Genomic DNA, 26,294 nt, shown 5'->3' with positions numbered 1-26,294 from the left:
AAAAATATGAGCAGGTGTCCCAAGACTTTTGTCCGTACTCCATACTGCTTCTACAATAAAAATTAATGTGACCCAGCACTCCTGTTATAAAAGTGTTGCACCCATCTGCTCCCAGCATTAGGGCGTGCACTGGCTGAGTCCAGAGCATTAGCATGCAGCACTGAGCATGACTGTACTCTCAGCAGTCATTTGCTATGAAGTCTCTGGCTTTTTGTGCAATGACAGCAGCAAAGTGGAAAACCACAGACACAGACTCACCCAGAATGGGCTGCAGGGCGCTTCTGGTTCAACTGGAATTATGGAAAACCAGTTTATTCCCCAGCCAAAAGGACCTGACAGCAGGCAGTCTGCTCCACCACTGGAGCACTGAAGTGCATTAGTGGTAATTCAGCCTGACACATTTACCAAAGGAATTTGACACTGAACTTATAGCTGATTTCCTTACACGGATTGCTTGCTTACAGTCAGTTAACCCGCCAATGATGTGCACAGTTATAACACAGGAAAAAGGCCAGTTTAGAAGTTGCTCTCTTTTTTAAAGGGCAGGGCTGGGCAGCCTATGAAGGCGCACTCTTGGACAGGACTGTGAGGAGGGAGGGGCTGCTGGACTCAACTCATCCCGGACAGTCACGCAGTCAGTAGTCAGTCAGTGAGTCAGTCGAGCGCAGCCCTGGATCTGTAGTGCTGTGTCTGCAACATTTGGCAAAAAGAGGTGAGTAGCAGCTGGATACTTATTTACTTATTATATTTAATGTGTGGCTAATGAATTACAGCTTTGAGTGTCTTGTTCTTTTCTGTTGTTTTTCTTTTAAAATGCTAAAACTTCTACCTCTCTTTCTAAACTCAAGTTGCCTGCCTTTGAACTGTAAGCAATTATTTGGGACTGCTTTACTTAAGTGACTGGTACTATCATTTAAGTTTTTGTTTTAGAAATTTAACTGAAGGTACAGTATTTTTACTGGTGAAGGCTGAAATAATGTGAAAAGCCAAAATTAACAATTAGCATAGTAGCCAAGCACATTTTTTACTGCTTCTGTGCTTCAATAATTACTTTACCAGCTGTATAATAGACTGTTTTAAAACAGTCTAACACAAACAAAAAACAACAAGGGGGTGATGGCAGTGTCGTTCATTGACAGATTAATGATAAATGCATTTAGTAATTCTTATCTATCTTAGTGGAAATAGTGGAAAAATTAATGTTATGTTATAGCCTCACCCTTTAATAACGGTGCTCTGTAATGGGACCCATGTTCATTGGGCTGGGAGAAGGCGTGGTTCAGTGGTCTGCTTTAACTAACACTGTCAGAAACAATTCATTTTTTTACAATAAAAACATATATTGACAATGTATATTTGTAAATGTGGACAATTTTATTACATTACATATATAAAAAATGTTTTATTTACATGTTTAATACATGTTAATAGTGGTAACTACTTTTCCATCTGCTCCCTGTCTTCTGCAGAGACACACAGACATATAAGGTGGTATAAATGCTCTGTAAGTTTTATGTAAGTTTATTATATATTTTTTAAATAAATATATTCCAATATCACATATTTTATAACAACCACATTTACATTTGTTGCATTTCTTTAAAATTCTATAGAAATCAACAAATGCATAAAATCACTTTAAAAGTATCAAAAGTATCAGCATCAGTGTACTAACCTCAGTATTGATTGGTATCAGATCACAAATACAGTTAAATGGCATCGCCCATCCCCATGGAAAAGCCGCCCAGTCGACGCCACATTAGCTTCAGGAATTTGATCTCTTCAGTCTGCATGACTTCAGTCAAACCTGTTCATGTTAATAAGAGTAGAGCAAAATGACATGACCATGATGGAAAAGACAGCGGTACTAATTATATGTAATGACTGGAAAAAAACAGCTTGTCTTGGCAGACTGTCACTCTAAAGCTAACTGGTTTTAACCAGATGTTTAATCAAAGTTATAGGCCTATATAATACCAACTGTATGTACCGTATTACATAGCTTTTCCATGAAGGTTTAAAGTTTATCTCATTCAATCAAACAACAAATGAATCAACATGCAGTGTGACTGTGCACTTCTCTACTCTGGCAACGTGGCAAAGCTCTGAAACATAACATGCCAAATCCTTGCGCATGGATACTCACACACCCACAGTGTATTCCCCTAACTGGCATGCACAAAGCTTACGGATGTTTTCTTTCTATCTGATCTGGTCTTTCCTGCTGAGGCCACTTCCTGTTGCCCGCTTCTTACGATGTCAAACTCATTTTATTTCTGAACTGGAATGAATTAGTGCTGGTGCCCCAGTCCATCTTTTTGCTTACGATTTGGTTACGATTATTTGCACGGTCGTGGCAGATCACTTTTCCAACCTGCCGCAACCTCCCATTCTATTAGCTTTGTTTTTTAGGGTCTGGGTTCACCATGAATCTTTTGTAATTCTGTAGTTGCAGCAGTTTCATTGTTTTTGCAGGCCAAGTGCTGAGTGTTCATATTTTTGAGGCAGTCCAAGCACTGGCCTGTGGCCTGTTTTGTGCTACCCTGAATGAAGAAAGAGCTTGGAATGACCCAAATAAATAACATGTGGTATGTCTGATGTCCTGTGTGTTTTGTAGTGAGAAGAATGGGAGCAAAGTTGAGTCGGAGAAAGAGTGAATCTGCTGCAGGAGCAGACGGAGTGGCAGCAGAGTCACCAACCACAGAGCAGCCTGAAACAGCAGAGGTTATAACTGCGACCGAGAGCGATGAACAGAAGCCAGAAGCTGGTGATTCCAAGGGTGAGGCCGAACCCAAGCCCACAGAAGTGAGCCCTGAGGTGGACGAGACACCTAGTGAGCCAGCCACTGAACCTGGACCTCTGGAGACTGTCACACAAGCTGTAGAGAAAATAGTGAGCGATGTCAGTGAACAGATAGCTGGCCCAGTTGAAGATATTGTCAACAAGGGTTTGGGAGCCGTGGAGGCCATGATGGCAGCAGTCAGTGTGAAGGATGACCCCACAGAGGAGGTGGCTGCTGCAGCTCCAGCTCCAGCTCCAGAAGCCAAGGATGAACCCATGGTAGATATTTCATTCGCGGCTGCACCCAAAATTGATTTCTCCATCCCTGAACCTCCTGAAGAACCAGAACATTTGCCTTCAGAACATTCAGCTGTGGAGGATCTGCTACTGTCGCAGTCTATCCCAGAGTGCCTACTTCCAGAGCCTGTTCCTACAGCAGTGGTTAAAGACGTTACACTTGAGGCAGAGAAGAACCTAGGCCTTCCCAGTGAGCTCGAAACTCATGCACCACTTGAGATTGAGGAATCATTGGTGTTCGTGAAACAGGAAGCAGCACCAGTTGAACCTCCTCTGAACTGTGATATGGGTGCTGATCCCACACCTCTGAACTCTGATCCTTTGGTTGACTTGGGAGACATGGAGCAGGCGATGAGCACGGCTGTCAGCACTGTCATTGACCTTATATAAAACACATGGACATGCTGTGAGAAAACAACTGCAAATGGGACAAGCACTTCAGACCTAGACAAGAATCTAGATTATGCTGAAGTGTGCCTAGATATAAAAATGCAACCTTTTCTGCAACCAGCGATAATGTATAAAGATCCAAATGTATTACCTAGATGTAATACACAAACCTCCAGCATAAGCATCTGCATCAACCACAATGAAACATAATAAATAGATATTCCAATTATATTCAAACTCAGTAGGTTCTGAAACGTTAACTGAATTGCTGTAATAATAATATTAATAACTTGTCTTTCTATTCTGAATGTGTATGGATGAAACAGCCTAAATTGTGGACTGTCACAAGGAGTGACAGAAAATAATATCATGGGGAGCAAACTGAGAACATAAATTGAGACAGACTGTAAAAACCCTCAAATCCATGACAGGTTTTCTCTTAAAACTATAAGAAAAGTAATGCTTTCTGATGTTTCATCTCAAACTAGTTTGAAACCATTGTAATATTTCATTAAACTTCACAAAACAAAATCCAAGTCTTCCGTGTAATAATTTCTGAAATACTGTCATATGAATTTCCCACATTTGAGTGTTTTTGGGAATACTGTGGAAGAAAGCCAAAAACATCTGGATTATGTAGAAAGGACTGAAGTGTCCAGTACACTCACTCTCACACACACACACACACACACACACACACACACACGCACGCGCACACACAGTGAAGGCACTGAGAACACAGTACTCTGATATCTACTGTTCTTCTTACATCTCTGCTTCTTAGCTTTGTCACAACACTCACAACAGCACATTTTACACACTACTCACAAGCACTTGAGCTTTCTCAGATGAACATGAAGGGGGAAGGGCAGCATTCTTTCCAGAGGAAAGGGGTTTCAGGGGCCACAGGAGGGGGGGGGTGACTCCAAACTCCGGGACCCAGTCTGAGAAGCTTTCGTCCCACATAAATAAATCTGTCTCTCATTCCTCTACGTCTAGCAAAGAATGTGAGTACCAGATGAGATTCACACAGCTTTCCACAGAGTAGTCCTATTAGCCAATGCCCAACAGTATCATCCAGTCTTGGGCCTTTATATTCATACACACACAGAGACACAGAGGTACAGCCAGACAGCATTCCTTCTCGTTTAGCGTTTTTTATGACTTTTTTATTATTTTCTGCACTGTAGATTAATAACGAAGAATACTACACAGAAAAGTGTTCGGCATCTGCAATCAGCTGACCTTAACCCAAGGTTTTCTTTTACCATAGAATTGGCAGCTGAGTGTGTAGATCTTACACACTCATAGGCTGCCAAAGATAAAAATGCTTTACTGGAAAATAAATCTTGCAACCAGGAGAGCCAAGTGTGTGGGCGAGCATTATCCTGCTGAAAATGTCCAGTTGGAAGCCCTGCCATGGGAGACAACTCATGTGGCCAAAGGATTTTTTCACAAAGGCGTGTCTAGAGGTCAGAGGTCGCTCACCAAGATTTACATGTGAGAACCTTTCTGTTGGGCAGCAGGGGAAGCATTTTTACCCCATCTTGTGTCTAATCAAACCATGCTGATAAGACACAAGGGGGTGAGGCAGCCCGTAAACCAGCCTCAGAATCTAGGACTGTGGAGACCACCACACAAGCAGTAGAGAAAACAGTGAATGAGCAGTGAAGACCAGGATGGCAGCAGTCATTGTGAAGGATGACCCCACAAAGGAAATGGCTGCTGCAGCTGCAGCTCCAGAAGCCAATGATGAACCTTTGGCAGATATGTCATCTGAGGGTGCACCTAAAACTGATTTCTCCATCTCTGAACCTCCTTAGGAACCAGAACAATTGCTTTCAGAACCTTCAGAGATGTTGGATCTGACAGCACTCAATCATGTACATGTCTGCCAGAGATATCTGAGTTTGTTATTCTGTTTAAATATTAATAATATATATGTATACAATTTAAATCCAATTTATTACATTTGTAAGAGCCAACTTACAAATAGAGTAAATGGAAGGCATTTGTTGTTATTACTGTACTGTACTGGTTAGAAAATAAAAACTGATACTGCAAACATGATTCAAGAAACCCATTAGGGAAACTTTATTTCAAATAAAGTTCAATAAGTTATTCTCTCGAATTACGAACACTCTTCCATGTCCAAAAAAAACCCATCTCATTTCTTTTCCTTTTTCAATATGAAGACATTTAGTATTACTAACAATTAAACGTAAAATATGTTTTTAAATAATCACAACTGAAACTTTGCAAACAATCAGTAAACTGTTATAAACAGTAAAATGTAAAATTCAACTCAAGTGCTGGAACTGCAAAGACCATGTCGCCTGTCTAATGAACTCTTTGTTCAGCAGAATCCAGTGTTAGAAGGTCCGGTGCCTGAGCTAAGCCCTGCTTAATCTTTCTGCGAATGAAAGAGAGAGAGAGAGAGAGAGAGAGAGAGGTGGGGTTGGGATGAAGCTTCAACAGACAGGGAGAACATAGAAATAGATGTAAAGAAAGGGAAAATTATATGTGCTCTACTCTAAATTGGGCTTGGTGGATTTCAAAAAAACCCACTGTTGCATAAGTAAATACATGTTGCCACAACATTAAATGTATTCTTATTAGTTGGAAGGTATTACTGCACAGTGGTCTTATTCTATGACACATCTATCAAACATAAATCCAAATAAAACATATTTTACTTGAGTAATAAAAATGACAGATTCCTTTCCATTCACTTATTTCTTTGATGTTTCCACAAATGCAGTATTAACAGCACTTACATACCTGTCAAGTCTCCCGTTTTGGCCGGGAAACTACCGTATTTTACTCCTCTTTCCCGCCGTCCTCCCGTATTAGTATTTTCCCGTAAATTTCCCGTATTATACTAAATAAAAATATATATAGGCCATAGGCGACAATGCACTGACCGCTGTGTGTCTCTTAACCAATCGTGGTGCCGGTTCAAGGAGAAAGTCCCGCCTTTCAGGAGAAACAGCCAATCAGCTTACTGGTTTTGCGGAGAGCTGTTTAGTGTGGGGAAAGCCCCGCCCCTCCCCTAGCTGTGAATTCAGGCAGCTAGTCGGAGCAGCTGTCGTTAAAACTAATCTGGATATACGGAGATTTTTCTAAAAGAAAGGTAACTAACCATGTAAACTGTGATGAGATTGTTTCTGATAGCTGGTTAAAAAGACTCTTCTCTGAATCAAAACATAAATTAAACCCATTGTGTGTTTAATAAAATCCAGCTTGTAACTCAGTTAGCTTAACTTTAGAATTAGCTAGATAGATATTCAGGGTTTGAGAAAAATCTACATATATATACACATATATATACACATATATATATATATATATATATATATATATATATATATATATATATATATATATATATGTATATATATATATATATATACATATATATATATATATATATATATATATATATATATATGTATATATATATGCCCTTATGTGCCTGATCAGCCAATAACTATAATTTCCAAACTCTATTTGTTCAGGGCTAGTTTTAGGGTTTGTTAGAATTTGTTTAAATCTCAAGTATTGTGGTGTAATGTATTATTTAGAAGGGGTAGAAGAGATGGTTGAGCTGGAGAGAGAGAAAATGTGAATTAACTGAACTGATCAGGAGTGGACTGAACGATAGAAAGAAGTATTAATGAAAGATTATTAATTGTGTAGGCCCCTTAGGACTATTATTTACTTATGGAATATATCTGATCCATGTCCTTCTTGTAAATTTGTGCACCCTTCAATTTCATATATATATATATATATATATATATATATATATATATATATATATATATATATATATATATATAAAGCACAAGCCCTCGGTTGGGCTGTTGGGGCGGCGGAAAAAATCCCTTATTTTTAAGTCCAAAACTTGACAGGTATGCACTTAATCAGAATGTTACGTAATACAGTGGTTTCTTCATCTTGCCTGTATTTCTTGGCCAGGTCTACATTAGTCCGTCCTTGCTGGAAGGGGTAAGCCCAGAGTATGGAGTTCCAGGAGTTACCAAATCGCTTCACGCCCTCATCGAGGAAGCCCAGCTCATCTACAGAGTAGTTCCTCCTTTTTTTGTGAATGTCTGAACACTAAAGAGAAAACAATACATAAACTATACATAAACAATACAAAAACAATGTTACTTGTTAGTTGGCTCAAGCCTAATTATTCTTAAATCTATACAAACTGTATTATTTAAGCAACACAAATTCCTATAGTGTTCCTGTTACTTTTTACTTGTAATTGTCATATTATATAATTACTTTTGGTAATATTATTATGTGTTAATGAGCACCAGAGTACAGTATGTCTGGGGACTAAAGATGCAATGGCCCAGATGTTTTCTTAGACCTAATGTTATTTTTATTGGACTCAACCTCTTATTAATTTATTATAATACATATTATACTTACAGTCTCTTTGCCATCCTCAAGTGTTTTACTAAGACTGGAAACATTTCTTTTCTCCATGTTTGACTCTGAAACAAAGACAAGAAAAAGAAGAAGAGGTTGAGCAATGAAATAAAAGAGAATTTTTATGTTTTTCCTCCTGATACGAATGTGAGTGAAGCATATGTGCTGCGTTACATCCATATTAATGCAGAGCAGATGTGGCTTGATCTTTAGAATAACAGACTGAGACTCCAGACTGAGAGAATGCAGGCTACACACAGAAGTAACATTTAGAATTGTGTCTTATAGTATTCTGCAGAGTATATTCTGTCAAGCAGGATAGTTTGAGTTTCTTGCATTTCGTTTTGACTTTTAGTTCACTGCAGACAGATTAGACCCAAGATGTTTTATGTTTTGTCTGGTTAGCTTCATTTTGTTTTGAAAAGTGTGATCACTTCTAAAGTTTTAACCACTTTGTAATGTTGCCATTCCTTTAAAGATGTTCCAGGTGTTATTTTGTCCCATTCACCTGGGAAACACATACTGGTGTGCAACAGTATGGAGTTGTTGTTGTTGGAGCAATTCTCCACACATTCTCCAGGGAAAGGACAGGACTGCAGGCAGGCCCGTCTAGCACACAAACCCTTTTATTTCGTAGTCATGGCTCTGTAAAATGTGCAGCACTTGGTTTAGCATTGTCTTGTTAAAATGTTCTCTATCAAAACTTTTTTGGAAGGTGTTGCACACCCCAAACACAGTTATAAATTTATATTAACAAATGAAATAAAGGTGACCAAAAAGGCAAACCAGAAATATGTGGCCTGAGTTTATACTGCCTGCAATGAAACCAATTAAATTAAATTAAAGTCAAGAAACACTGCATTAAATTTTTATGTGCATTTTCCATAATGACTCAACTGTTCTTAATTTGTGATTGTACAAAATCAACAGGAGCGGGTGATAAGGTATATAACCTGCATTAACAGCTGCCAGTGCATGTTACCACATACATAACTTGTACTGTTCATGGGCAGTAATGTGTTTTTACACATGCACGTATAAATCTGCATGCCTGCACGCAATTATTTGGCTAAAACACGAACAGCCTCAGGACAAGCGGTGCATGTCCTAGAATTACTTATAGGGGTTTGATTTGTGCAAATCCATAAAGGCTGAGAATCTTTAAGATATTTTTCTGAAAGTAATGGGGTGTGTTCACAAAGTGTATGTGAAAATGTGAGTATGGGTCATGGCGAGCAATTTCTGGTCATTTCCTGTGCGTTTTAATGAATGTGTATCCAGTAACAGCTCGCTGACCAGAGGTCAGATCCAACTGGGACACTGTTAACTTGATGAATCCTGCAATCCCTTTCTTTTGTTTCTCAAAATGCACAATTTCTTTCCAATTCTGTTCCTTTTTTCATTTTTACCATCCCTCTTCCTCCATCGTGTATACCTCTAGCATTTCAGCATGACCCTTAAGACTACACAATACACTATTTATTTCTATGGCAGTTGTTCAAATGCTGACTGCTGTTTATCCCAAAACTTAGTCACTCCGCCAATCAAAATATACATGCAGTCGAAAAAGTTCAATATTTAAAACAGAAAAATACAATATTGAAAACAGAAAACACTTTTCTTACCCTCTGTTTCACATGGCCTCTTCAGTGGGGTGAGATTTATGACTGGAGAGAGAGAAGGAAATTTCAGAAGGAAAGGAAAATAAGTGTAAAGGGAAATGGTGGGCAAGAAAAAAATTATAAATGGTTCAACATTAAATAGGGTTTCAAGAAAACACCAACGCACTTGCATACTTTTTGCAATACTATAATAATTATCAAAAAACACTGATTATTAATAAGTAGTTTTCAAATAAAGGATAGATTTTTTTATTTTGTGTTGTGTTTAAATCCAACCACTAGATCAAAATATCCCAGGTCCCAATATTCTGATTGGACAAAAGTAAACTTTACGACAGTTTTCCAAAAAAAAAAAAAAAAAACAGATTTTAATAAATCTTGCTTACAGTCAGGTCCATTTCAAGTTATTTGTGTGATCCAAGCAAAACGGACCCCACCACATACCATCACACTCCCCTCACTCATTCTCTCTCTCACATCGTGCAAATGCAGTTTTGGAAATAAAAAATGAAGGGAAAAGCACTTAAGCACTTAGACTGAATATGAATGTATTTTGTTTCACTTTGCTATTATTTAACTGAAATTTGCTTCTATATTTTTTATATTTGAAAAACATCAAAGTACAATGCCACCGCACTCTCATGCCTCTTCAGCTGACGGGCAGTTATTACAATCTCCCTGTAACACCAACAGTGAAATACGCATATCTTTACAGGTATATGTTAGCGTTCGTTTCTTAAAGAAAAGCAATAGTATACAAAACACTAAAACCACCATCTTTACTGAAATGTTATATTGTTGTTTGTCCAAGACTGAGGCAAAATGTGCTGAACCTTGTCTCTTTTGCAGCACACAGACAGAGCACGCCTACGAATATAACCATATAAAACTCAGTTCAGAAAAAAGAAACTTCAGTTGGGTAAGGTCATGTAAAATTAATAAAATATTGTCAAATATAAAGGATAGCTTGAGGTGTTGGTGTGTTATTTCCATGACATGAAAGTAAAAATAATGTCAGTCAGTCAGAAGCTTTATCTGTTGCAGTGATAAAGACAGTAAACAGCTGGTACGAATGTACTGCTGAACATGTTCCAGTCTGGTTATTTTCTACTGTCAGCAACTAGTGGGAGGGGCCTCCTTGAGGGGCATTCTGATAACTGTGTTGTTGTACTACTGCATTAACACTCACAGAATTTAAACGACCTCTCACACAGTTTATCGTTGCATTCAATTTATTCCAGTCGTTGTCTTGGGGCCCCAGGCCAGCTCCTGGGCAATTGCTAAGTTTGCCCAGCCTGCTTACAGTATTGAAATCTATTATAGTATCCTGAATCCTGATCATAGTTTTTGGGGCCGATACTGATTGCTGGACATCTTTCAGCCTTTTTTATACCAATTGCTAATACTGATCAAGAGTGGGGCTGGATGCCACATAAACTCTCCATGCAAACTTGGTAATGGGTCATCATGCAGGCCTTCTGTAATGTGCCATACACTGTCTTCAGACTTCTGCAGCTGTACTTAATATGCAAATATGATCTGATTTGCTCTCATTATCAGCTACATTATAAAACTATTATCCAATCATTAATTATATATTTTGGATGATACCAATACATATTCAATCAAGATTTCCATCTCTCATAGTAACCCCTGTCTCGTGATGCATATTGTGTCACTGATATGTATATGATTTTCCAATATAGAGTCCTAACTTTTAGTAAACTCCTTTAGCAGTTTTTCTAATTATCTGCACTCATTCGTATCTATGTTACATCAGACATTAGTTTTTTACTTTTTGAGTTTCTTACATTTTAAAGTGTCTTTCAGATTAGGTCTGCCTAAGTTCCTGACTCTTTCTTCCCTCTCAATTTTGTTAGCTTGTTTGGAGATGCCTTTAACAGAGCCTACATCACTGGCCCTGCGCTCACACGTTGTCAGGATTACCTGTGTGCACGGCACGCCCACGACGCAGACTTTTCTTATAGTCATCCTCAGCCTGCTGCAGAACCAGGTGAAACTCGCAGAGGCATCTGCAGCTGCGCACCACAGCCCCCAATGAACGACTGTCCACCTCATCCTTTCCTCTCACACAAGCTGAATCACAGCCAGCAACCAAAGGGAGGAGAGAGAACATGGAGAACCAATACAGATAAATATCTAAGAATCAAAGCATGAAAATTTTAAATGCTTATTAAAACATTAATCATCAAAATTGTAGCCAATACACACCAGCACAGCGTAGCTTGCTGGGTTTGGGAACAGCTGGAGTGATGAGGATCCTCTCAATTTCACTCTCCAGTAGCTCAGAGCACAGAGACAGTTCATCTGAGCAGAATACAGCACAATAGAGCTCAATATACAAGGATATTTTAGGAACTGAAACTTTCATTATTTTAAACATCTTTAATTTTTAAAAACTGTACACTGAAGAGAGATAAGCTTTATACAGAGACTTGTGTACCCTCAGAGGGAGCCTGTCTCTGCTGGCGTCGCTTCATGGGAGCAGGATGTCTGAAAATATCTGGGCTGAATCCCAACAAAAACATAACACAGAAAAAATGTCACAGCAGTGACAGGGTAAGCTCTACTGACTCTGTGAGAGTTATATCAGCTTGATATAATGATATCTTGATGTTATGAAACACACTGTTGTCTGAAACTTGCCGGATATTGCAGCATTATTGTAACATTCACTCAATTACCAAGTATAGTGTGTAGTAGCTGTGTTTATGAGTAAAAATATATTTCAGCTGTTTTAATATTACGAGATATGTTGTTACCTTTTCATGCCTCTGTCGCCTTCTGCTGGAGACTTGGTGCATGTGACTTTTTCAGAGTTTCCATTAGGCCAATCAACTGTGCCTGTGTCTGTCCTTCTGCTTCTGCTGCAGTGAGCTTTCATCTTCACAGTCTCCTCTCTTTCATCTCTCTTTTTCATCTCTTGCTGTCTTCTCATTTGTAGCTCACTCTTTTTTTTCTCTGCCCTCACTGGTCCTCTCAGATCTTGTGGTTCATCTCTCATTTGGGAAGAGCTCAGTGACTTATCAAAGTCTCTGAAGATCTGTCTTCGAACGTGCCGCTACAAGCACACACAAAGAATAAACTCTTTACGGAAAAAATAAACAAATAAATAAAGTTGCTTCTCTGGGTTCTCTCTGTGAGTGATGCCCTATATAAGAACCACTTTTGGTTCCATAAAAAAAAACTTTTTTTAAAGAGACACATGCAGATAAGAAAGTCTGAAGAAATTCTAAAAAACGATTTAAATGCATTCACAAACGCTCTCAAATGCAAATATACTAATGCAGGAATCATACTGCTTTCAACTTAAAAGAACGTAACAGTATTAGACGTCATCCTGATGTAAATTTTAGGATATCTGACGTCATGAGCAACATATAACCTGAATTTAACGCCTATCGACGTTGGTTGCCAGCTGGGTTAGGGACTGCTGCTTTAAAAATGTAGACAGGGCTGCTTATAATGAATTACATTGAAATGTGAGAATGAAAATCTGTTAATGAGTATACAAAATCTCCAAAAAAAGGAAACATTTTGCTTCAGCAAGCCAACTGAGCAACATGAGTTGGCTACACTACAGGGCTTCATTCACAGCCCTGTATTATCTTATTTAGCACAATAAAGGAACATCTGCATCAAACTAAAGAAACTAACTAAATATAAAGATGTTTACCATAGGCTCAAGGTTTTGCATTCTCTGGGTTGTGACTGGCCGATCCTGAGGTTGTGTAGAGGTCGTATTTATGTGCAGAATGTTCTCTCCATCTGACTCCTCCTTATATACACTGCTTCGACCTTTCACCTTTCGCACCACTGAGCCCTCCCACAATTCCTCCTCACATTCCGCAGGACAAGCTGGCCTCAACAGAACTGACTGTGTGTGCCGATCTGGAGAATTTTCCATATACTTCCCCCAACGCTCGTCCTCCGTCTGAGAAAAGCAGACCACAAAACACCACTTTACTTTACAATACCAGCAAATCAGAAAGGATGTCCACATCAAGATCACAACATCTTACACAAGCCAGCTGTCCCTTTTCTAGACGCTGGATTCTCTGTAGTATTTCCAGGGCTGACTGCCAGTGTTTCTGCAAGTCGCACTCCTTGTTCTGATCCAGTGTGTCTCCACCCAATGACTCCGCTGGAAAGCCAAGAGAAAAATTGTGAAAAAAAAATTTAGGGAAAGCCCTAATGCAACAACACACAGAAACTACTCAGAAGAATATTAATCAATAAATGATTAAAAGGATATTCTTATCTCTTTTTGAAAAGAGTTTTGAGACCTCTGCAACAAACAGAGTAATTAACCAATAGATTTAATTAATTAATGTATGAGTTGCAACGCTACAAAGTATATTGTTATTGAATTTCTATTATTCTGCCAGGTATTCAAATTATACATAAATATACAAATTATATATTTATACTTATGTACATATACTTATATCTATGCACTTTATGTAAATAACACTATATATTGCACTTTTGGTTGGATGCTAACTGCATTTCATTGGCTCTGTACTTGTACACTGCACAATGACAATATAGTTGAATCTAATCTAATCTAATATTCACTGTCACAGAGGTTTCTACATGCTGACAACATTCTAACTTCAGAATGTTTAGTTTGATTATGTAATTTAGCCTTGTTTACAAAATTTAATTGGACATATGTTTTTTTATTTTTAAAAAGTGCGACAAAATGGTGGTAATAGATTGTTGATATCTATATGTTTAAGTTTTTTAAGAAGATACATGAAATATAATTACATATAGATATTTAAATTCAATTAAATGATTAAATAATCATGTATGAAATAATTTATAATTTCGTGTAATTGCTCAGGTTTCAAGCGGTTAAGCTTATATTTATCAGAGTTAAATTATAATAGAATTGGATGTGTAACTTACTGATCTTTTTGCAGGTATGTAGCACAAAAATAGCTGCCTTTCTGACTTCCTCATCATTTGTATCAGTCAGCAGTGAGATCATCAGGGGAAGCCCTCCACCCAGCAGCAGCTGTGACTGATGTTCCACTAGAAAAGTGAGGAAAAAGAGAGAACGATTAAAAGTCAGGTTACAAAATTCAAACCCAAAACCCACATAGATGCATTCACACTCACCACAAGCATCAGTACATTGTCCAAGGGTCAAGACCACAGTCAGCTGGTCCCGCTGATTGAGGTTTGGGCTAGACAGCAGCAGGAGGAGGTCTGGAACCACCCACAGCTCAGACAGGACAGGTGCTAAAGCTTCTGATGAAAACAATGGAAGTATGTAAACTATGTGCGCTGACTGATTCACTGTGTGTTTACACTCACATATGTACATGTTGACTGACATACCATTGTCTGCAATGCAGGCAGAAAGTGTTCGGGTGATCATAGCAGCAAGCTTGCAGGCCGTAGCATTGTTTCTGCACTGGGCCACCACACTGGCCAATGTGTTGGTGAGCGTAACCAGCCCTCCAACTGATGCAAAGTACTCTTGAGCATGTGCTGACAGATGAACAAATGCATAGACTTAGTATTACCTTGCATGATTTTGATTTTACCATCAGTACATCACCCATTTGAGTTTGGGATTAGTTATTAGTAAACCAACAAACATGCTAAATTAATCTTGTTACAGAAGTCCTTGTATTTGTCCAGGTATTCTCTTGCAAACTGTCGTCTTGCCCTGTGGTTTTCCTTCTCAAACTAGTTTGGATTCTTACTGTAGATGCTGTACATTGGCATCAACTTTGGCAATAACTATAGGTAGCCCCCTGTGACTAAATTTTAAAAACCTTGCAGACATCTTTAAGTTTCTTGCAGTCTGCTCTTAAGCTAAAGTTCTTTGGCCGGCCTGACTTGTGCTGCCTTCAAATCCTCCTTGGAAATACCTACTTACTAGGTTGGAGATCGTAATTACGACTTGACATGTGTTTGAGTGTTTTTTGGTCGGGTGGAAATGGACACCATTAGGAAAACCATTTTGTTTATAATTTTGGTCTAAAAAAAAACAGGAGGTTTATTTTGCCCTACTCCAAGAGAATAAGGCGAATAAGACATTAGGTGAGCGATGTTTTTATACCATTAAAACTGTGAACCATACTAGACTTTCTTTACATAATGCTAGTGATTTTATTAGTTAGCTAATAACAACCTGCACATGTTCAAATGTTGTAGCAATAACAGAAGTGTAAGTGTCTGAATCAATTTATTGACCTCCTGTTACCGACACGCTTCCAACTGGGAAACTTTGTGCTAATCTAAAAATCCACTGATAAAAACAAATTTGTGATGGCGTTCATGTGTTCTCACCACGTAAATATGATATTTCCGACACAACTTGAAGGCAGCATTGGCCAAGATGTCTCTTGTAAATTGCAATGACTGATTTTTAATAGCTCTGAGACCTTTTTAAAATGCATTTTCATACTCATTTGTGTCTTAAAACCTTTTTTCTAAAGGCCTCAGAAAACTTTTAGAATCTGGTCAGTGTGATCCACTCTCTTTAACAATTGACTGCAAATAAAGCTAAGACACGCTCCTTCAAGATCCCACTCCCTGATTTTCTGCAACTGATTCTAATTTTAGACATTTCAAGCAATAATAAAAATGTGTTTAATTCTATTACCTTCATCTTTTCATACTGTTCTCATGAAAATGTTCATTTGTATAAATATGTTAAAAAACTAAGGTTTTCGTGGAATGTAAAATTTATTCACATGACTGCATATACACCATGCAGTTCAGAAGGTATCACTACAGCTTGCAATTCTATGGTGCTGTTTTATCCTCCACTCAGTGCGGTGTACTTACTGTTATTGGCAACAGTCATGCTGATAAATGAACAGATGGGTTGTGCCAGCTCTGCCTTGGATACAGACACCTGCAGCAGCCATGCATTTACCAGGGGGAACACACACATGCAAACATGCTGGTTTTCCTCTGGTACAGAAATAGAAAACACAAAAAAATTAACACCGGCATGTTTGTTTGATTTGATACCTCAAATATTTGAGAAGCTGTTCCTATAATATACCAACTGTCAAAATGTTTATTTTAAGGGTTTATTAAAGTGATGACAAAGCTCCAGAGAGTGTGAGTTAATGATCCTGCTTCTTATCTTACTGCACTGATTAGGTTCTGTTACGTCAGTAGTTCTGACGCATGACAGTACGTGTGTGTGTTTGTACCATTTTGGGGGTTGTTGACACAGCCACAAAGAGCACTGGACACTGAAGTCCACAATGGGAGCAGCTCATTAGGCCCACCAGACACTGGAAAACAATCCCTGACAACAGATTCGGAGAACATACGCTCACTGAACATTAAATGTGCGTGTGTGCATTTGCGAGACTAAGGCTGTAACCCCAGTTTTTAATCATTTAGATAAGCGTTCTGTAAATCTGATTTATTTTTTACTTTATTTTGAATTAGTTCTGGTTAACAGCCCAAAATTATTCTCTCCAGCAGGTACTGGACATCACCGGGGCATCAGCAAGATGTTAGACAGACATTACGTTTTATTAAAATTGAAAACTTGGAATGATGCCAAAAATGGACCTTATGTTGACATTAACGTCCAACATTAGATATATGAAGAGTTACTTCAAACCACAACTAAAAAAACAATAAAAAGTTGAATAATCTGTTTCAATACAACAATGAAACGGACTGTTTGGAAGATGTTGGGTTTTGCGTGCTTAACAGTTAAAACGTTGTGTGTATGTTAACTATATGACGTTTAGCAGACTTTGCGATCTGGTGACCATACCTCACAGCTTAATTTTGATATTCAATGTCAATATGATGTTGGCTTGAGACATTTGGATAACGTTGTATTTCAGTTAGAGGACACCAAAATTTAAAAACAACTGAACAACTATGTCTGCATTGTCAGAATCTCACATCAAGTGGACATTATAATCCTACACTGACTTGCTTAAATTCATAGGACTGAAAAAAGATTGTGTCCCATGACTTTTGCCATGTGCCATTAAGGCTAAAGGACTCGTGGGATATGCATGTGGGGCCTCCTGCATTGAATGTGGATGTAATTTTTGACTGAGAAACTTTGTTTGGCAGAACAATTCTATACAGATGCCACCGGTCATGATCATCACTACCAACTGTGCTGTTCACTAAGGGTAGTAATGCCTTCTATTATATATTCCCAGTACACATGGCACTGAGTCCTGTATGCCATCCATCTGGCACCCACTATAAGACCTTGCTTGAATAATGCAAGTATACTGGCCAGTGTTCAACCTCACCTCACAAATAATACATGAAAACATCAGATAGCATTTTATGATAATTTACATGCTAGTAACCACTGACTTTTGTTATATAAGTGTAGGTCAATATGACACTGGAGTAACACATCTGAAAGATGTTGAATTATGTTTGGATATTTTGACAATTTAATATTTGACTCCCTGTTACAAAAATAAGTGCAAAAGTCTCAGAAAAGTAGTTGAAAATTATGCTTGAGTACCTCAATAACTGAAGCAGAATATCAATGCACCCTGAAGCCTTTGCAAGGCTCTGCCCCAGTCCTAAAACACAAAATCAAGCACATTTAAAGCCATATGTTGGGTCTTTTGGAATATCAGCACTAATTAAAACAACTAGGCAGCAAGTAGCAGAAGTATCTTCACAACTTTGGAATTACTGGAATGTCTGGTGTGCAAGCCCAGATGCAGTAGCACCCAAAACAAAGCCCATCTAAGGAGAATTAGCCCTCACCCTGTCTGATTACAAGATCAATAGCTTCTCGGAAAACTTATTATCATGTGACTTCATATGATGCAACTTGTAGCAAATCTTACTGTTGTTGGAAACCAATACACAAAGCAAATAGACTGTCACTCTCTTTTGTGTGGAGGACTCTTCAGCTTTCATGCATTCTGCCAGGCCAGTGAACGTCTCCATTGTACAGAGGGCCTGCTTACAGCTCTCTACAACAAGGAATTACAGTTACCTTTCAGTTTTATAATCACAATCATGTTGTATTACTGTTAAATGAGAGTAAAGTAGCAACATTTAAGCTAATTGTCCTTTAAAAATCTAGTATATAACTGATCACTTGAATCTCAAAAACTTAAACTTTTTTAGCTTAAAAAAATACAAGCAGAAGGCCTGTACAGACATTCATAGACACACACCATTAACCTCCGCCAAGGAACCAAGTGTGAAAAGAGCTGTCTCTTTAACTGCAGAGTAATGGCTGGACCTGGAGAGGTTGTAGATGTACTTCACTCCTCCAATTTCTTTGAAGAACTCCACATTCTGCCCTGAAAACCAAAAAGATAAAAAAATAAAACTTCAGACACACACACACTTTGCACCACTGTATAAATAATACAATCTGGCAATATGTGACTGTGCTGAGAAACTTACTGTTCTGTTGACAGATTGAAACAATGGTAAGTAGAGCCTGTTTCTGTGAGTCTGGACATTTCATCTGGTACTTCATACAATTGAGTAACAATCGGAGATCAGTCTTGATTTCTAAAACAAAAACATGAGGTAACAACTACTTCCATAATTATTGGTAATATTAAGGAAATCAGACATCCTAGCCACACCTGTCCAATGTAGGGTTATATAAAATATAAAAATCATTTGCAGACCCTATTTTTCTTAATGGAGATATGTCAGGAAGTGTTAATAAACCAAACCTCCAGGACAGACTATCTGAACAATTAATACTTAATAATAATCAAACTGCAAAACAAAGTTCACACCAAATCTTTCATACCTACCAAGACCATTAATCTTTATTAAACATTTTGGATTTATTTAAACATATTATAGAGAGGAATTTCATTACGCTTCTATTAAATTGGGGGGAATCAAATTAGTCAGTAATAAATGCAGTCTATGTATGATTATGACTGACCTACCGTTAAGTATATTTGGACAAGCACTGCTGATATTTTCACGCTGGGTACCTGAAACTGCAAGGACAAACATAACATATTATATAAATACAAATGTATTAATAATTCAAATGTAATTGTTAAAATATTATCTTTTTCATAAGACAGTATGAATGTTGTGAAAAGTTATTGCTGCTTGCCAGAAAGTGTGTTGAACAAATTTTCAGAGTTTTCAAAGATTAACAGCAAGGATGAAAGGAAATGATAGACATTATGATAAGATTTATTTTCTTGGAGTTTCGTCATCCTTTTTAGGCATAGTAAAATGAAAGATTGTTTTAACACTCCTAATGTATTTGTTGAGCATTGGGTAAGGTATGGTAATGTGATGTATATGTCTAGGATTGGGGAGCACATATTTACGATATAGCTACGTGACTTAGTGTAAAATGCTGACAGACAGAATGTATAAAATATGGTGGTAAGCCAGAAGTTATTTGTTATTTGCTTCTTGCAGTTGTTACCGTTTGGTCAATGGGTGTTTTGTATGTTTTTTTCAAACTATAGCCCCATCCAAATGGGACTAGTTTCTCAGGGGGTCCTTGGGTAATTTTCTCTTTTATAGGGGGATTCTCTGTGATTTTAATTCTGTCCGGAACGACAGGAATTTTTTTGTGTTTTTCTCAGACATCCTCTGAAACAGGCTGAATTAACTACTGTTTTTAGCTAAACTCTGTGTTCCTCCAGTAATTTTAGTCCTGTCTTGAGTTTCACATTTGGCGTACATTTCCACCGAGATCCATGTAAACACAATAGCGAGTGGAAATAGAGGAGCTACTAAACACAATGTCATTTGACTAAGAAAGCCAAGCTTTTAAGAGCAAGAGTTTTATTACTATAGCCCTATCCAGACAGGATTAGCTTTTCACAGGGACATCTGTGAAAAATATTTCACATTTTTACTCAGTGATTAAACTCCTGCATTTGGACCGCAATTGAAAAAACAGGAGGACCAGTGAGTTTTTTGGCTTTCTCGGCCACGCGACATCACGTTCAGTAGCTCCTCCATGTCCACTGCCTGTTGTGTTTATGTTTATGTTGTGTCCGTAGAAACGCGCAAGTGTAATTAAGGTGCATGGCAGTGGACAAACACCTACAAAACAGTAGGTAATTCAGCCTGTGATTTTTTAGAGGACGTCTGAGAAAAACATGTACATGGTCGTTCTGGACAAAAATAAAATCAAAGAGGACCCTAATATCATCCAGATAGGGCTTATGACATTTTTTTTCTCTAAATATTGTAGTTTTTTTTTTCTTGAAATATTATGTTTGTTTCTCAAAATATTAATAATTTCTTCTTGAAATATTACGAGTTGATTCTCAAAGCCAGCTGTTTTGTTTTTTAAGAGTGACCCTAAAACGGCAGTTTAAAAAACATACATGGTTTTATTTAAATGGCAATCCAGTTTAACAGTGTCAATTAAATAAACTGACTTGTCAACTATCTAGCTAAAACAGGTTAAATCAATTAGCTAATTTGCTAGCTAAGCTAGTTAGCTAACTGAGCTGATTATTGTGCTAACAAGCTAGCACTACTAGCCTTATCTAATTAGTTAGTTAGCTAGCCAGATAGTTTTTAACATTCAAATATCTCCAGCTATATTTGTTCCATAATGCCAGGACTTTTATTTTGTTCATATAACAAAAGCAGCATATGTTTGGTCATTAAACATTACCTGAATTCATTTCTAGCGCCACAAATCAATTTCGCTACCAAAACGTTGCTTATTTAGCGTGTAGTTTCTTATTAAGTTTACGTGAGGCGGAGACAACTACATTTCCCAGAATGCAGTTCTGAAACAGTCACTAACTACGCATGCCCGGCTGGGTCAAAAAGCCATAAGGAAATGCGTGTACTTCTCAAAGCGATATTAACGGGACCTGAAGAAGAAGCCATTCATTGATTTGGACGGGTAATCAGCATTTCTGCTGTTTTACTTTTTTTTCTGAGGTTAATATTCAGGCAGCAGTAATCTGTCAAACACAGATAAACAGAGGATTGGCTGACATGTAAAGCGTAGAGTACTGTAGCATCTGGAGCTGGCTAGCTAACTTTAGCGAGGTTAGCTGACTAAGCAAAATACACACTAGTTAACTATAGACAACGTGTTTGGTACTTTTTCAGTAGTTTGGTTAGCTTATTCATTGTTCATACTAACCAAAAGTAGATAGTTAGTAGCCTAGTTGGTAATGCAGTGCTCCACGCTGGATCTTGCTTTTGAAGTTAGCTTGTGAGTTCTGTGCAGTGATTAAAGATAAACCTGAAGGATGGAAGACATCAATAGGTTTAAATTATAACTACAGCAGGAGCTTAATGTTAGTCAGTGACTAGACAGCCTGTGTTATGTGGTAAGAGAATATATCTAGCTAGTTAACCTGCTCTCTTGTTTCACGCAGGAGCAAAGTTAGAGCTATGTATGTATGTTATTTGTAATGCTTGGAATACTTGTAATTAATTTACTTCTGTTCAAATTAGGTTGAAATAATAAAATAGGATTTTAGTAGTCTCCTGGAAAGTTGTTTTTTGGTTTTATGTATGTGAAGCAGTGACATCCATGTAGAAAATGAAACAAAAGGTTCTTAACACCAATTTGATTTTACATGGTTGAGTGAGCTACACACTGAGCACTCTATCTCCATGTTAAGATGTTCTTAATGCTAAGATGCTTTTGGGGAAACTGGGCCCTGATTCCAAATAAATAGTGCATATGCCTATATTAATAATTTTGTTTGCCACTGACTCTACAATGATTGAAAGAATTCCCTCTAATTCTTTGTTCCTGCTCCTTTGTGTGTGTGTTTCCAGAATTTCCAAATGTAGGAACTTCAGGCTTGTCGTCTGTAAACTCAGCCCGTGATGTCAGCTAACATGTGCACAAGGCTCCTGTGCCATGTAGGAAGTAGTCGTCTGTCCACCTCTTTCACACCTGGCTTGTACGCTCTTTCTGCTTCATCCTTCAGTCTTAACGTCTTACACTCCCGGGCCTGCTCCTCTCGTGGTAGGAGATCAGATGGTGACTCCAACCAAGTCAGAGTACAAGGACTCTCTTCTCCTGTGCATAAACTGGAATTTCAGTTGGGCAGACTGCAGATTGATGGACTACTGCGTGCTAATGAGCAGTCGGTCCGTATTCCAGAGTTTGACAGACGTGGTGGTCCCAGCCCTGTGCTGAAGTTTGAGAGTAATCAGTTTGCTGCCAATTCTCCTCTGGAGGACAGACGCAGCACGGCCACATGCTTGCAAACCCGGGGGATGCTCTTTGGTGTTTATGACGGTCACGGTGGACATGCATGTGCTCAGGTCGTCAGCGAGAGGCTGCCGTATTACGTGGCTGTAGCGATGATGTCAGAGTCTGGTCTGGAGGACCTGGAGGCTGCCATGGAGACCCTACGACCTGTGCCCCCAATTCTGCAGTGGTACAAGCACCACAATGACTACAATTACCGTGAATCTGCTGCTCTATATATTAACCACCTGCGAGTTTACTGGCAGGAGCTGTTAGCGAGTGAAGAACATGGTGATGGAATGAGCCCTGATGAGGCTCTTAGCTACGCTTTCCAGCGTTTGGACTCTGACCTCTCCCTGGAGGCACAGGTCCCGCAGGCGAGTGATCTTATGCGTACCACAGCTGTTCAGGCTGCTTTTGCTGGCTGCACAGCCTGTGTTGCTCATGTGGGGAGTGAGGGCATATTTGTGGCCAATGCTGGAGATTGCCGTGCTGTGCTGGGAGTGCAGGAGAATGATGGAAGCTGGAGTGCTCTGCCTCTTTCCTTGGACCACAATGCTGCCAACACAGCTGAACTAGAGCGGGTACGTTCACAGCATCCAGCGAGTGAGAACCAGACGGTCATTGTAGATGAGAGGCTGCTGGGGGTGCTCATGCCTCTGCGTGGTTTTGGGGACGTTCGCTTCAAGTGGAGTCGAGAGCTCCAGCAGAGCGTGCTGGAGAACGGAGGCTGTGATTTGGAGGCCCTGAACATCTATCAATACGCTCCACCCAACTATCTCACTCCACCTTACCTAGAGGCCACACCAGAGGTTACCTATCACCGCCTGCGTCCACAAGATCGTTTCCTGATCCTAGCATCAGATGGTTTGTGGGATGAACTGGACAGCGAGGAGGCGGTCAGGCTGGTGGCAGAGCACTTGACGGGTGTCCACTTGCAGGCCCCAGTCTCTGCTAGCCAACGACAACTCAGTCTGGGACAGATGCACCAGCTGTTGCTGCGGAGGCAGGCCCGAGCAACACCGGCCATTGACTTGAATGCAGCCACTCACCTGATTCGTCATGCGCTCGGTACCAACGAGTACGGAGAGATGGATCAGGAAAGGCTTTCTGTCATGCTCGCATTGCCAGACGACCTGGCACGCATGTATCGAGACGATATTACAGTCACTGTAGTTTATTTTAACTCCAGTCTAAACAAATCATCTCGTAATAATTAGTGCAGTTAGAATAATCCTGACTGTCTAGCTTCTCTGCCTCCATATGTTTTCTAGTAGTTTATTGATGTACTGTATTCTGTATTTTGTCTTTTATCAGAGTATAGTTTAATGTTTAACTGTGAGCATTAAGGTTGCTGTTGTATTACAAATATCAGCCTATCATATGTTTTCTGTGTATAATTGAGGCCATTATTGCTCCTTCTTAAACACATTCCTTATGCAAACTCAAATGGATTAAAAAGGTACTGGATTCGTTTGCCTACAAAAAGATTATTTTATTGTGGTGCACAGCTAGTAGTCTAATGCTTTGTTTAATTCGTTTTAGTGATGAGATATTTTTTAAAAAACATTTCCTAAAGCTAGATGTTATATTTCCTTGTGTATGTTTAATTTGTGAGTGTCCGTTTACATGGTCCGAATAATTTTAAAGTGGGCCTCCTTAACGTGTTTTTAATCCAGCAACCTGAACCTGTTTACTTCACTGGACCTTTCCTAAGACGTGGTTTTCACTTTGCACTTTAGTGGAAGTTTACTATGTGATACTGTATCCAATGACATTGGTTTAACAAAATGCTCATCATCTGTTGCTAATTTAATAGTGTTCGTAGTTCTTATCAGCTTTAGTGGTACAGGTCATGATTTATGCTGTGAAGTTCACATTTCCTTGTATTTTCTATTAGTTTAAAGTCTTTTTCCTGTTATTTATGATTTTACAAGGAAATGACTTTTTTTTTAAATAAATAATTCATGTAATGTAATACATATAACACAGAATGAGAATAATCTATATATTTTAATGAAGTAATTTGTTATGATATTGTTTCTAAACTAGAGATGTGAACAGTTAATGTTATGGTATCATTTCTCTGTTCAGTCTGTCAACATTTAACTAGTTTGAACTCTTTTGACTTATTCATGCAAAATTTGCCTTTCTGTGTATTAAAGATTTTTTTCCAACATCCTATTAATTATGCAGTGGTCTCTCTTTCTTTTTATTGTTATTTGAATTGCTGTGTTTTGCTTCTGAGATTATTACATTCATATCTTCTCAATTACCCTTTGCTAGTATTATCCAACTCAGTTTACCTATTTATCTAAAACAACACCTTTACTTCACTCAATCTAAAAAAAATATGTTTTGCATTTTTATTTTATATTAGGATGTAGAATATAGCATAACCCTGACAAATTTCACTTATGAAAGATCATATGTATAATGGCACGGTATCATGCAAAAATGAGTGCACCCTTGGTGAAGTGGCACAAATAAACAAATTGCATGACATAAAAATAAATAATGTTAGTCATCAGCATGGGCTGTGCAAAAGTTTTGAAACCCTACGTTTTCAGCAAATTAGGCCTCAGGCATGATACCAATAGTAATTGGGAACATTTAACAGATTTAAAGCTGTTAAATGTTAAAAGGTTATTGTATAAACTGATTCCAGAAAATGCAAGCAAATCCTGTATGGATGCTGTAAGGTGTCCAAATGTGCACTGGCCACATTAAGCTTATTTCTTGCAATTGATAAGAAAGACATAACCCTGATAAAATATAATAAAAGCTAAAGACTAGTTTTTGCTGATAGTTTCAGATAGTTTAAGTTTGTTTTTAATGGTAAGGTGTTTAAAACGCTAGTTATTCGGGTGAAAACATACTCTATGTAGGTAAGTAAAGTGGTTAACCAAATGTTATTTTTTTTCTAATAGAAATTAATAAAAGTACACATGTGGCCAGTACTTGCAAATGTTTGGGCAGCTCACCACTCACTGTTAGTCACTTTTGTACTAGCCTCTAGAGGACGTGCTGATCCACTAGAGGGATCCCGCGAGTGAGTCCTCAATACACAGGAGTGAATGGAGTTAAACGGCTAAAAACTCAAATTAAAATAATTACGTGTTCAGGATTTTCTTCCAAAAAGTAAAAGAAAGTGTATTTCTAAAATTGGAAAAAAGGACATAAAATCAAAAACCAGGATTGTGAAGATACAGATTCTAAAACAGCAATTGTATAAAATTGTATAAAAGCAAAGCAGCAATTGTATAAAATAATATAAAAACAAAGTAAAAAGTAACAATACAGAAATAAATATATACTATATAATAGTAAATAATAATAGTAATAGTAAATAAAGTCGCAATATTACGAGATTGGGTTGCCAGTTTAAGAAGCATGACGAATGCTGCAAGAATAAACTTATAATATTTTGAGAACAAAATATGTACAAAATGGCATTTGAAATTCCTTTTCAAGAGCAGGCATAAAACGCTGTTATAAATAATACTACTAAAATTATCAAACATTTAAAAACAAATTTTAACTTTTGCTCAAAAGCTCCATATGATCCCAGG

The 26,294-nt window shown here is 38.2% G+C and overlaps 3 protein-coding genes across 3 annotated transcripts; 2 read left to right on the top strand and 1 right to left on the bottom strand.

The window, feature by feature from the left end:
* Positions 1-592: 592 nt before the first annotated feature.
* Positions 593-3,999, top strand: si:dkey-238c7.16 (uncharacterized protein LOC559078 homolog). The gene is made up of 2 exons (XM_007244086.4): positions 593-712; positions 2,618-3,999. Exon 2 carries the CDS (start codon positions 2,626-2,628, stop codon positions 3,466-3,468), a length of 843 nt encoding a protein of 280 aa, XP_007244148.3. The 5' UTR covers positions 593-712; positions 2,618-2,625; the 3' UTR covers positions 3,469-3,999.
* A 1,539-nt stretch (positions 4,000-5,538) lies between these two features.
* On the bottom strand, positions 5,539-21,278 carry terb1 (telomere repeat binding bouquet formation protein 1). Its single transcript, XM_022679545.2, has 21 exons — positions 21,172-21,278; positions 19,460-19,513; positions 18,954-19,064; positions 18,719-18,847; positions 18,383-18,511; positions 18,049-18,109; positions 16,745-16,842; positions 16,368-16,496; positions 14,907-15,059; positions 14,685-14,816; positions 14,472-14,597; positions 13,580-13,701; positions 13,234-13,491; positions 12,320-12,618; positions 12,001-12,065; positions 11,769-11,864; positions 11,484-11,633; positions 9,540-9,581; positions 7,915-7,979; positions 7,433-7,590; positions 5,539-5,881 (listed from the first exon to the last, which is right to left on the bottom strand). Exons 1-21 carry the CDS (start codon positions 21,179-21,181, stop codon positions 5,809-5,811), a joined length of 2,460 nt encoding a protein of 819 aa, XP_022535266.2. The 5' UTR covers positions 21,182-21,278; the 3' UTR covers positions 5,539-5,808.
* Positions 21,279-21,307: 29 nt separating this feature from the next.
* Positions 21,308-24,904, top strand: pdp2 (putative pyruvate dehydrogenase phosphatase isoenzyme 2). The gene is made up of 2 exons (XM_007244085.4): positions 21,308-21,408; positions 22,302-24,904. Exon 2 carries the CDS (start codon positions 22,353-22,355, stop codon positions 23,940-23,942), a length of 1,590 nt encoding a protein of 529 aa, XP_007244147.3. The 5' UTR covers positions 21,308-21,408; positions 22,302-22,352; the 3' UTR covers positions 23,943-24,904.
* Positions 24,905-26,294: the final 1,390 nt, after the last annotated feature.

The sequence above is a fragment of the Astyanax mexicanus genome, chromosome 9 (genome assembly GCF_023375975.1).
Source record: "Astyanax mexicanus isolate ESR-SI-001 chromosome 9, AstMex3_surface, whole genome shotgun sequence".
Lineage (NCBI taxonomy): Eukaryota > Metazoa > Chordata > Actinopteri > Characiformes > Acestrorhamphidae > Astyanax > Astyanax mexicanus.
This window is presented reverse-complemented; position numbering and strand designations above follow the sequence as displayed.

Excerpts from the sequence above, each read along its gene's own strand:
- si:dkey-238c7.16 (XM_007244086.4), top strand. The coding sequence starts at position 2,626 with ATGGGAGCAAAGTTGAGTCGGAGAAAGAGTGAATCTGCTGCAGGAGCA.
- terb1 (XM_022679545.2), bottom strand. Across the intron at positions 16,497-16,744 it reads TGTCAACAACCCCCAAAATG|AGGAAAACCAGCATGTTTGC; the intron begins GTACAAACACAC and ends TTTCTGTACCAG. Across the intron at positions 15,060-16,367 it reads CATGACTGTTGCCAATAACA|CACATGCTCAAGAGTACTTT; the intron begins GTAAGTACACCG and ends TTCATCTGTCAG.
- pdp2 (XM_007244085.4), top strand. The coding sequence starts at position 22,353 with ATGTCAGCTAACATGTGCACAAGGCTCCTGTGCCATGTAGGAAGTAGT.